Source organism: Podarcis erhardii (genome assembly GCF_964252035.2).
Source record: "Podarcis erhardii genome assembly, chromosome: 7".
In the NCBI taxonomy this organism is placed as follows: domain Eukaryota; kingdom Metazoa; phylum Chordata; class Lepidosauria; order Squamata; family Lacertidae; genus Podarcis; species Podarcis erhardii.
This window is the reverse complement of record NC_138511.1, coordinates 55848415-55860896: the sequence shown is the minus strand read 5'-3', so window position 1 is coordinate 55860896 and position 12482 is coordinate 55848415. Positions and strand designations below refer to the sequence as shown.

General features: G+C 44.7%; 1 protein-coding gene across 5 annotated transcripts in view; it reads left to right on the top strand.

Annotated features, from left to right (window-relative positions):
• Positions 1-12482, top strand: part of KCTD15 (potassium channel tetramerization domain containing 15) — a 70399-nt gene that overhangs the window by 45047 nt on the left and 12870 nt on the right. For all 5 annotated transcript variants that reach the window (XM_081872213.1, XM_081872212.1, XM_081872214.1 and 2 more), the window contains exon 3: positions 6817-6961. In XM_081872213.1, the coding sequence (XP_081728339.1) occupies positions 6817-6961 (145 nt within the window). The remainder of the gene's footprint in view (positions 1-6816; positions 6962-12482) is intronic.

Here is a 12482-nt window from a genome sequence, read left to right as displayed (position 1 = left end):
ATAATAATAATTTTTATTATTATTATTATTATTATTATTTATTATTATTATTATTTTATTATTATTAATAGCAGCCAGGACCCACCATTGGGCTTTGGGCCACCTTCAATTGGGCCTCAGTGCTCCTGCCTGCCCAAGGCCTGCTCTTCACTTGCCTGCCCTTTAGTTGCACCAGATGGGACCAGTTCCAGGAAAGGCATCACCCTGTATGCTGAGCAAAGGTGGCCAGGAGAGACATAAATATTTCAGGAGGGAGGGGGTGAGAAGGGAAAGAAGGTCTTCCTCAGGAGAAAGGGCTGGAGGATGTATTGGGAAAAAATAGAAAGTGAGCCAGAAGGATATTATTTAATAATTACTAATACTGTGTAGTTTAGTTTGACCAAACTGTGGGAGGCAGGGGAAGACAGGAGTGCCTGGTGTGCTCTGGTCCATGGGGTCACAAAGAGTCGGACATGACTAAACGCCCAACAAAAACAATACTATATAGTAATAATAAGCTGATATTTAAAAATATAATAAACAAATTGGGAAGAGGAAGAAGGAAAGGAATAAAAGAAGAATGCTGTTGTAGGAGAAAGAAGTGAATGTAAAAGAAGGAGGGATGAAAGAAGCTTAATAAGTTTCTTTCATAAGGGAATAGGTTGTCTGTTGAGTGTGAAAAGGAGAAGGGGAGAAGAAATTACAGGCAATGGGGAAAAATACTTTGGAGAGACATGTGGAGCTGGGAAGGGGAAAGTATGATTTAACAATTTCCAAAGGTGGATAGGATACCAAATGAAAATGGTGTCAGTCAGTGACAGCTGATTGTGCCCAACGCTGCCTCCACCTGCCGCCATTTTGAAACTGCCTCTTCCTCAACATGTATGATAGGCAAGCCTCAAGTGCGTGGAGAAGCTCTCTTTCAATGGTATTGGATACCCTGGGCAGTTTGTGTCATCCGTCAATTTGGAAAACATTCCCCGTGCATTCCCTGTGCTGTCAGGTGGGAGCTCACGGGACACAGTGCCCTTTCATAGCAAAAGAATGAACCATATCTCCACACAGGGAACACACAGCATTTCAAAGAGAAGGCTAGACCAGAAGAATCTGTGGCACCTCCTTTTCTCGGTGCAGGAATCCTCCCTCTCACCTGGAACAGTGCAATGCAGGCACAAACAAGGCTGCTGTGTTTGCTGATGATGGGGAAGGGTTTGTGGGAAGTGCATCGGCTCTAGTACTTTGCAGGTGACAAAAACAGGTGCCCTTGTGTGTTTGCAGTAACTCTTTACTCTCACACAATGTGACTCACTGCCTAACACTTCCAATGCCAACTAGGAAGAGCCTCACATCCAGATTACCATGCTCACTTGTTGCTGATGCTTGACAGGTTTTTCCTAGTTTCTTATTGTAATGGTGTTCATATAGATAATAATAATAATAATAATAATAATAATAATAATAATAATAATAATAATAATAATAATAATAATTTATTACTTATACCCTGCCCATCTGGCTGGGCCTCCCCAGCCACTCTGGGTGGCTTCCATAGAAACCAAAAATACACTAAAATATCACAGATTAAAAACTTCCCTGAAAAGGGCTGCCTTAAGATGTCTTCTGAATGTCAGGTAGTTGTTTATCACTTTGACATCTGCTGGAAGGGCGTTCCACAGGGCGGGCGCCACTACCGAGAAGGCCCTCTGCCTGGTTCCCTGTAGCTTTGCTTCTCGCAATGAGGGAACCACCAGAAGGCCCTCGGCGCTGGACCTCAGCGTCCGGGCAGAATGATGGGGGTGGAGACGCTCCTTCAGGTATACTGGACCGAGGCCGTTTAGGGCTTTAAAGGTCAGCACCTTTAGATGTTCTTGGGGGACGCAGGGTGGGTGAGTTTTTGGGAATTAGCTTCTGATCACCTCACCTCCAAGCAGATACTGCAGGACTGGAAAAGGTTGAAAAAAGGGCAACCAACATGATCAAGTGGGTGGGGGCAACTGCCCCATGAGGAAATGTTTCTGTTTCAGGACAGGAAAGGTTCTCTTTTTTTCACTCAGTGCACAGTTAAACTATGGAACTCACTCCCGCAGGAGGCATTAATAGACACCAGCTTGAATGGGTTTAAGAGGATGGAACAAATTCATGGAGGAAAGGACTATCTATGCCTACTAACTTGTAACTGAGGATCGTTAAAGGTTTTTGGAAATAACTGATCACAGATATGGGGGTTGAAGTGAGGATGATTGAGCTCACCTGCATGGAATTTCTGGGCATCCGTGGCTTTAATACTGAGTAAGCAGGGATCTGGGGCAGGGCATTCTCAGTGGTGGTGCTGTATTGTTAGAGTTCCCCTTCCATCTTTGCGGTGGGCTTCATTTCTACTTAGGTTGTGTTTCGATCAACCCTAACTTTCTTGTTCCACTGCCAAGCTTTGGCTTGATTTTTTTTTTCTTCTGGTTCTTCTGTGTTTTGAGATTATTTTGATTGCAATGTTCTTAATCCTAATTTACTTTGAAAGTCACCAGGTGAGAGCTCGGCCCTAAAAGGCAGGACTAATAATAATAATAATTTAGAAATAATTAGACAGAATACTTTTGTTTTACTCAGTTCTAGCTAAGCAGGTCTGGATGTGGTCAGTGCCTGGGTGGGAGACTGCCTGAGAACCCCCTGGGGTCCATACTGGAAGAAAGGTAGGAAAGTGTAAGAAAACGTAAGAAAATAACTAAGTAAAAAAATAAGTTTCCTGTCCACCCAATAATGAATTGACTGGAAAGCTTTCAGCCATTAGTCCTTGCAGAAGGTAAATATTGTCACTTTCAGAGTGTCTTTGGCCATGGTTTTGGGGGGGAAGGAGTTCGACAGAACTGAGTTCCTTTACCCTTTTTAATTAAATAATAATTATTATTATTTTGTCTGGGGAGCTAGAACAGATATAAATATGGGCCCACAATAAACAAACAAACAAACAAACTTGATGGTGAGTTTCCCCCACCTTTATTTCCAGAAAAAACAACAACACTGGCCTTGCCCCATTTCAGGCTGTGTGCAGTCAGTCGGTAGGTTGCCTTGAAGAAAAATCAGGAGGAAGGAAACATGTGGAGATGCATGGCAAAAGGAGGCAGGAAAAGGCAGGCACAGAACACCAGCAAAACAGCTCGCCCACATTCATAATTAAAGTCGTAACTTTATGGGAGTCCCAGCAAACATCTAATCTACTTTCATCACTACTGTAAATGTTCTTGAAAGCTACAGCATTGCTCAATTAATTCAGTACAAGATTGAGCACAAGTCTTATCAGTGTATCCCCCACTAATTGATTCCAGTTTTAACCAAAAGGAAGAAAGAGTCAGTGGAATTCCAGTTCCAGTCATGCACAGAGTGCCCAGATGCAGTTAACCCTTTCCTGACTCCCAAGCTCTAAGGCAGTGGTTCTCAAACTTTTTTCTCTGGGCTACACTTTCAAAATAAAGAGTTACTTGCACCACACTTTTTTTTATTATTGGTAAGAAATACATTGGAAAACAAAAAGCAACAACTCATAGTAGTTGCTTGATTTATAACATAGAAAGTAGAAAACAATGGACATGAATCACACTCAAAATATAATTATAAACGAGCCTCTGACATACATACCTTTACGTATGTATATAAATTCAGTGCAAGGTATGAGGTTCTACACTGAAATGTTTAAATGTTTCTTTGATTGTCTTTGAATCTTCCCTCCACGCTTGCCATCCTCTCTTGCCACACCCCTTGAGAACCACTGATCTAAGAGGAGGCTGGAGTTCTGTCTTCAAGTTGCTAAAACAACAGAGAAGAGTCTTTGGGGATGCAGAGTACCGTATTTTTCACTCTATAAGACGCACCAGACCACAAGACGCACCTAGTTTTTGGAGGAGGAAAACAAGAAAAAAAATATTCTGAATCTCAGAAGCCAAAACAGCAAGAGGAATTGTTGCGCAGTGAAAGCAGCAATCCCTCTTGTTGTTCTGGCTTCTGGGATAGCTGTGCAGCCTGCATTCGCTCCATAAGACGCACACACATTTCCCCTTACTTTTTAGGAGGGAAAAAGTCTTATATTGCAAAAAATAGGTACCGTACTTCTCGCATATTTCTGAATGTGAAGATCATTTGTTGGTTAAGTTCTTTACCTAAAAAATAATGCGGTTTGGTTTGGTTTGGTTTGGTTTGGTTTGGTTTGGTTTGGTTTTGACAATGTCATCCCAAGTCAGCAGAGCAATAGACCTATGGCCTAAGGGCTTCCCCTGAGCTGAGAATCAGACAGAAAGCAAACGATCTTGAGAAAATAAGGATGGCTCCAGAAACATTCTCCATAGGCAGCACATCAAGCACTGGTGACATTCTCCTCGTCTTGAAACCTGCTTGCGCATGCTGGGAACTCCAACGTTCCCGGGGTTGTGAGTGCAAGTCACGGGCAAGCCATCCACACAAGCTGTTGTGACGGAAGGCCGCCTTGCCAAGTGTGGAGCTGCCCACATTCCAGGGTGCCATAGCAATTGCTGACGCCGGCTTGTGTAAGAAGAGAAATTGCCGCGAGCTGCGGAAGGGCTGTAGCTCAGTGGCAGAGCAACCGCTTTGTATGCAGAACCTTCCAGGTTCAATCCCCGACATCTTCAGGTAGGGCTGGGAGAGAATCTCATCTGGGATTCTGGAGAACCACAATTCTGAGCTGGGCGAACTCGTACCTGTGTTCCGTGTAGCATGTGAATGTGCCTGACATTCTATACAGGCAGCAAACATTTTCTGTGCGGGTTCTGCCCCTGGCTACCATGCACATAAGCCTGCCCCGTTCTGCCCTCTTCCAGGTCCAAAAGTACCTATGCATTTGCGGTCACACATCAATTAGGAACAAAATAGTCACTACCTGTATTCCTAAACTGAGTTGCTTTATTTGATCCCGTTTCATAATAGCTGTGGCTTAGTGGTTGTGGTGGTGAGGAGAGGGAAGGGGAGCAGGAGAGAAACAGACTGTGCACTGGGATTTACAAATACATATTGGACAAGTACCTAATTAATTCAAATGCCAAACGATTCCAAGTATGTTTCACCTGCCTCGGTTCTGGGGTGGTGGATCCGTAAACAAGACAGGGAGTGACCAGCCACAAAGGGTGGGTTCCAGAGAAGGGTGGGACCTTCCGTTGGCGTTCAGCAGGGAATTGTGTGAGCTCCAGCAACTTCAGCTATCTCTGTAATTAATCCAGAAGAGAGTAGATGGCACACTAATGAAATCTGCAGATGATTACTAAATTAGAAGGAACTGGAAACACCAGATTTAGGAGCGATAGTGGAAAGAAAATTATACATGAAGTGGGAGACCAGCGCAACATCAAAAAGAGCCTTTTCCGATCTGGGCCATGCAGGGAGGCAGGCAGCTGCCTGTCCCCAAACTACCCGAGTGGAAAAATCACACCCAAACCCTAGCGATTCTGGTGGGACCTTTGTGGTTCCTGAGAGATGCAAACAAATTAGGAGGGGAAAGAGAAGGAGCTAGAGGGATTCCTTCTGCAAGGAAGGCAGTGTAGTCTGAGAAGAGGGCTCTTTTTAGGATTCAAAGCACGCTTTGCAACAGCGCGACTGACAGGAGAGGATGCCAGATTCTTTGAGGGTGTGCTTTTGCAAAAGGGAATACTTTGGGGCTGCCTGGGTCATGACTGTGGTGCAGAATTCGGCAGCCAGGTTGTTCACCGGGACATGACAGTTTGAGCATATTGTGCTGATCCTGACCCAACTGTACCGGCTGCCAGTTAGCTTCTGGGCCTAATTCAAAGTGCTGGTTTTTACCTATGAAGCCTTAAACAGCTCAGGACCTCAATACCTCAAGGACCGCCTCTCTCCATATGAATTGACCCAGACACTGTGATCATCAGCTGAGGCTCTTCTTTGGGTGCCTTTCTCACGAGAGGTCTGGAGGGTGGCAGGCCTTTTCTGCAGTGGCTCCCCATTTGTGGAATGCTTTCCCCAGAAAGGCTCTCCTGGAACCTTCATTACATATCTTTAGGCACCAGGCAAAAACATTTCTCTTCAACCAGGCATTTGGCTGATTAATATTCTGTGGTGTTTTAAATGTGTCTGTGGAAGGGGGGGTATTGGTTGTTTTTTTAATATAATATTTTATGGTTTTAATTTGTATTTTTATATTGTGAATTGCCCTGTGATCTTACTACCACTACTAGGTCAAGCTAAGGGACCCCTGACCATTAAGTCCAGTTATGGACGACTCTGGAGTTGTGGCGCTCATCTCACTTTACTGGCTGAAGGAGCCGGCATTTGTCCACAGGCAGCTTCCAGGTCATGTGGCCAGCATGACTAAGCCACTTCTGGCGAAACCAGAGCAGTGCATGGAAACGCTGCTTACCTTCCCGCCAGAGCATACTATTACTAAAAATAATAATCATAATTTTGTGGGTGGTGGGCGGCATTCCCCTTGTGGGAAATTTGGGTTAATCTTTGGGGTTATGCTAATAATGAACTCACCATAATAAAGATAGTGTTGGTTAAATGGGGGAATGTGCTATACACAGTTTACTGTGCATTTCTGTCATCTCCTGTCTTGGAGTTTGAGGTTGGACTAAGCCACCCTTGGCCAGCCTAGTGCCCCTCAGGCATTTTGGACTATATTTCTCATCAGGTCCAGCATCCAAAATACCTGAAAGGAACCCTGATGGCAAAGGGTGGGCCAGGTGACCATAAAAGAGCCTTCTGAGATTCAGCAACAGATCTGCTAAACTACTGTCTTAAGATTCTGTGATTCTCGCAAGATCGTGTGACCTTCTACTCCCATTTTGTGCCCACCCCTTTTCCTTTTTCTCCCCCTCCCAGAATAAGCCGTCTGTTTAATGGCACGGAACCTATTGTGTTGGACAGTTTAAAACAACATTATTTCATTGATCGAGATGGTGAAATTTTCAGATACATCTTAAGCTTCTTAAGAACGTCGAAACTGCTGCTCCCAGAAGACTTTAAGGTAAGACAGGCCAGAAACCTGTAATCAGTTTGTTCTCTTATTATGCCATTTATTTCAGAGTGAGTTTGTATTCTCTGGTGTACTTTCCCCCACTATGCTGAGGCTGGAAAAACGCTGCCTGCATGGGTCTGTGGTCTCCTCCCCTTTCCATCCCTTTCAGTTTTGGGAACTAACTGTGGTTTACTTGGGTATGCACCAATGTTTAGGTTAGCCATAATTAGCTGTAAACCAGATTAGAACAGGGTTTCCAAACTGTGTTAGGAATACAGTTCCAAATAGTTAGGAAACTGTGGGGGTTTTGTCTGCACATGACCCAGATGTTGTTGGTGTTATTCTAAAAGGGACTGCTTTGCCAAGACTTATGTTCGGTTTCCTTGGGTCTGATGTTGTTGGAGCAACAGGAACTTGCATGCTCTGGCAGAGGGTGCCCTTTCTGTTCTTTAAGGTGCTTGTCGGATGCTAGGCTGCAGATGCAACAGCTTAAGAAACAGGCCCACTAGTTGTCATAGATACCAGAAAGGGAAATGGATTGTCAAAGCCCCAGGCAGGATCAGTTTTTTTAAGCCAATTTTATTTCCTCATTTTTAGCTTATTTATCAGGATCTAACAACAATTAAGAAGAAGCACCAGAAGTTGGCCACATAGTACCTTTTTTTAGTGGTTTTACCTTGATGGAATTCAGAAGGTGCATAGCCTGATCTAGAACCAACTTCAAATCAGCTAGAAAGGTCTTGGTGATTAATGCCTCTCTGTGTTAAAAAAAAACCAGTGAATTGATACTACATCTGGATTTTTCTGTTTGACAAGTGCCACCAAGCCTCTCACATTCCCTGTCACACACAGTGCTCCATCCATACAAATTCCAGTACAAGAATCCCATGAAATCTTTTTTTTCTTTCCCCCAAATACTCAGACAAGGGTTGGAAAATATATTGTCCTCTGGTATGTTTTGCTAGCTCATTGCAAAGCAGGAACTGTGTAATTATTTCATCATTGTGAATGAATCTGACAGAGGCAAGCAATTGTGCTTTTCCAATTGTGCCAGTAGATTCATAAACTTGAATGGCAAATTCAGAATTCCTCATACTTTTGGAAACACACTTCTCAATATTAGCTGACATATCAACTTTTCTTCTGCAAATTGTCTCGTCAGACAAAAGGAATTTCCATAGCTTGTTATTCAGCATCATCACCAAGCAATTTTTTTCCACAATCAAGCTGCAGGCAGGCTTAATCAGTTTTTCAGCTATTACTGTTATGTAGTTTTGTCTGTTGAGCAATCAAGTCAGCCACTTGGTAAGATACAATTTACATCTTATCTGAGACTTTTACTCATTTTTAAATAATAATAATAATATGGTCGTTGGCATTTCTGCTGTTCCAAAGGCCTTTCAAACTATTGATGAAATATTTGCCAGATTTCCATGTTTTAACAACAAGTGTATTTTCATATTGTTTGGAGCCATATTGGAATTGGAAAGCTTCTCACCACAGATCAAACACATAGGCTGAGGGACATTTTCATGTGAAACTGAGACTCAGATAGCTCTCCACATATTGTCGACCAACTTTTTTTTTTTTGGAGGTTTGCTTGGGCCTGCTACTGGTGTTGAATTAAACGAGTCTTCTCCAGCACTCTATTGAACGGCAATTCTGGATCACAACTAGGATTGTCCTCAGTATTACTTGATGTTCTTGCTCTCATTTTGAAAATCCATATTCTGCAAATAATTTTTTTTCTTTTGATACTATACTATCTTATGCTACGCTATGCTACACTGAAATGTTTAAATGTTTCCTTGATTGTCCTTGATTCTTCCTGCCCCACCAATGTGACATACAGCACCCTTTGAGAACCACTGTCCTAGAGAGATGGTATCTGCAGTAGGATCATGCAGAAAGCAGTTATGCATTGGATATATAAGGAGTGAGGCAATTGTTGAGGCATCAAGGTCTCAGTCTATGCCAGCACTTTGAATCCAGCCCAGTAGCTAATTGGCAGCCAGTAGTTTCTGAAACATTAGAGAGTTAAACAATACAAAAAGAGCACATGCGGTTATACCTCAGAAGTGGTGGAAAGTTTATATCCAGCTAGTCAGGCCAATGATACTTCCCCTCCAGCACTCTGGACAGCTTTCCCAAGAACACTGGGGGAGGGGGAGAATGAGAGACCTTCCTCCTTGCCTCTTAACTGCAGAGTGACCTGAGAGCTGCTCCTGCTGCTCCCACCACCAGCCCAGATGGGTAAGGGGCTTTTACAGAGGAGGGGCTTTGTGGGGAATCGGAGGAGCTGAGGTTGCTGAAAGGGAGGGAGAGGAAGGTGAGTGTGGGACTTCCAAAGGCAGATAAGTCCCCCCTCCCCATAAGAAAAAACTCGGCTATTTTTCATTGCTTTGGAAGTCACCTGTCTCCAACACAGAATTGGGTTGCCTCAGGCAGAGAGCCAAGCTGCACAGTTATGTGCTGGTTCCCCATGGCTCCGATGATCCATATGAGTTTGTTTGTTTGTTTGTTGCATTCATATCCCACCTTTTCCTCCAAGGAGTCCAAGGTGCCTTACATGCTTCATCAAGCCCACACCTCAATTAATCCTCACCACAATCCTGTGAGGTAGTTTAGGCTGAGAAGTGGTGACTGCCCCCCAAGGTCACCCTGTGACCTTCATAGCCGAATGGGGATTTGAACCCTGGTCTCCAAGATCCTAGTCTGGCACTCTAACCACTACACCACACTGGCTCTATTTTAGAAATCTGCCTGTACTTAGAAGTACAGGAAAGAATTAAAAAACGCTGAGACCAGAGGGCTGCAGAAGTATTTTTGTGCTGGCTGGGAGGCAGAACGGTGCAAACCACACAGGAAGTTGTCGATCCTCAGATTTCGGCAGGACCGCTTCCAAATATATACTTTGAGAATTTCTGCCTCTGAGGATTGCAGTTTTTAAGTGTTGCTTTCAGGCTGAGCTACGGAGGCAGCTGCATATGTGTTCCTAGCTAGCGAGTCTCTATTATCGCATCTGACTGGTGTGTTTACAGTGAATATTAACTACAGTTCCAGTTGCTAATAAGATGAGACTTGAAAGTGCTCTACCTTTGACAGTCTCCCCCCGCCCCTTGAGAGCACCTTTTCCTAATACCTAATACAGTTTTCATGGGCTTGTGAATTGTAAATACAGCAGCAATTACTGGCTCAGGGGTCCTTCCTGTCGCTCACTGCTGTCACTCCATTGAGTCAGAGGAGTGCAAAGTTGTTTCATGTAGCAAGCAGAAGGTATGGGATTCAGGCTTGACTCTACAGGCTTCCTCTGTCCCCCACCCCCTGCAATTCACCTAACATGTGTCAGTCACTCTATATGTTCTGAGACCCAGGCACAAGTACCTGCCTGCCTGTGCAGAAAGAGTATTGTTAAGTGCCATCCCAACCACCAAGTTGTAAGAGGCTCCAGGAGTTCCAAGCACTTTCCCCAGGGGTTGGTTTCCTTGGAACGAAGGTCAGTGGAGACTGTGGTTTCTTTAGGATGCATGGTTTTATTCCCACATATATATATAACCTATGCATTGGATGGAGAGGCTGACATCATTGAAATCCCAACAGATCTTGCTTCTCCATTTGATTTCCAGAGAAGCCCCAAAGCTCAGCTTAGGCCTACCACAGAGCAGGACATGTCTCTGTGCCTCCAGCATCCAGCTTTCTACTCTCACACACAACAACTTATCTAGCTATTGTTCTTCTACAGGCCAGCCGGGTGGGGAAGGCCCAACCCTTTATTTCTCTGACAAGAGAACTCACTTAAGATGCAGAAGTTGGGTACTTAGCTTGACATAAGAAGAGCCTGCTGGATCAGGCCAACGGCCCATCTAGTCTAGCATCCTGTTCTCACAGTGACCAATTAGATGACTGTGGGAAACCTACAATTAGGACTGGAGCGCAAGAGCACTCTCCTTTCCTGTGGTTTCCAGCAACTGGTATTCAGAAGCATTGCTGCCTCCAACTGTGGAGGCAGAGCATAGCCATCATAGGGGGTAGCCACTGATAGCCTTCTCCATGAATTTGTCTAATCCTCTTTTAATGCCATCTAGGTTGGTGGCCATCGCTGCCTCCTGGGGGAAATGAGTTCCATAGTTTAGCTATTCACTGCATGAAGAAATAGACGGGTTTGACCAGTCCAACAGGTTCCCTCTTATACATTCTAGCCTCAGAGATACAGGATTGCAGGTTTGGAAGGGACCCAGGGTTTCATCCAGGCTGATCCCCCACCCCAATTGATAATGTCTACTCTGAAGAAGAAGGTCTGTCCCGGACCTACAAATGCCCACAGAACAACAGCTTCCCTGTAGAGATTGCATGATGCCTCCAGGTACATTTGCCCTCACACATGGACATCCTAGGAGTCCCAAGACAAATGAATATGGGGCTGCCATACTCTTGTGGGGCTTCCATTCATTTCAGAGAACATACTGGTGCATCCAGCCCAATTGGACCACCCTTAGTAGCCCCCATTATCTATTGCTCAAAGCAGCTGTTTTTCTTAGCCTCCTGAACAGGGATGTCTCTGGGCAGATAGCCCAATCCCAAGAGCAACCTAGAGCCACAGGAGTCCCATAGCCCATGCTAAGGGCTGGTGACTGCATATTACAGTGGCCAAATCTGCCTGGCCACCCTCTTGTATTCAAGATTCAGTCATTTTTAATGTAACTGATGGTGCAAGCCTGGGCTCTGTTTCTTACACAAGATCCATTCAGGTTTTCATCTGTACATGAGAGGGCTTAAATTTGGGGCAGGGGGGGTGGCAGCCAAGGTCTCCAGGTGCCTTGATATTTGTGCCTGTTGAGTGTGAAGGAATATCTTTGCAGGGTTCCTTAGTTGAACTAAGAAACCCTGCACAGACCTTCGTGCTAAACACAGGAAGGTGTAAAGCAAGAACATCTCTCGGCCAAGAGCCATATTCAGGGGAGCACCATTGGCACTGCTGAGAAGGCTGGAATGGAGGGGCTCCGGATGCCTGTAGCAGCTGATAGAGCTACTACAGCCAAGCAGAGGCTTCTGTGAATGTATGCCTCGTATGCAGACTCCTGAACCAGAGAATTGTTAATGTTAGCAGCCACTGAACACATCTCAGCCAGCTGGACTCTGTTAGTCGATGGAGTCTGTGGGTTGCCATTTGCCCCTTGCAGAGAGCTGCAAAGAAGGTGCTTCAGGTTTCCTTGCCATTTCTTTCCATGTCAGCACTTTTCCAGGCTGGAGTCTGTCATTTTCTGCCCTAAGTCATCAGAACAAAGTGGGAGTGAAATCATGCCTGTATCAGATGAGCAGCATCAGATTAGCAGGGGTGTTAGCAAACTCCCGGGTGCAGCAAGGCTGGGAACAAAATCTCACACCTGCCTTTCAAGGCTGTTTTGGGAGCTGCCCTGTCAACATGGACAAAAGGCCCTTCTCTTGGGTGAAAGGACAAAATTAAAAGTCACTGGTGTGATAATCAGGCATCCGGCTCCTTTTCTGAACAGTGGGTGTGGCATTAGGCAAC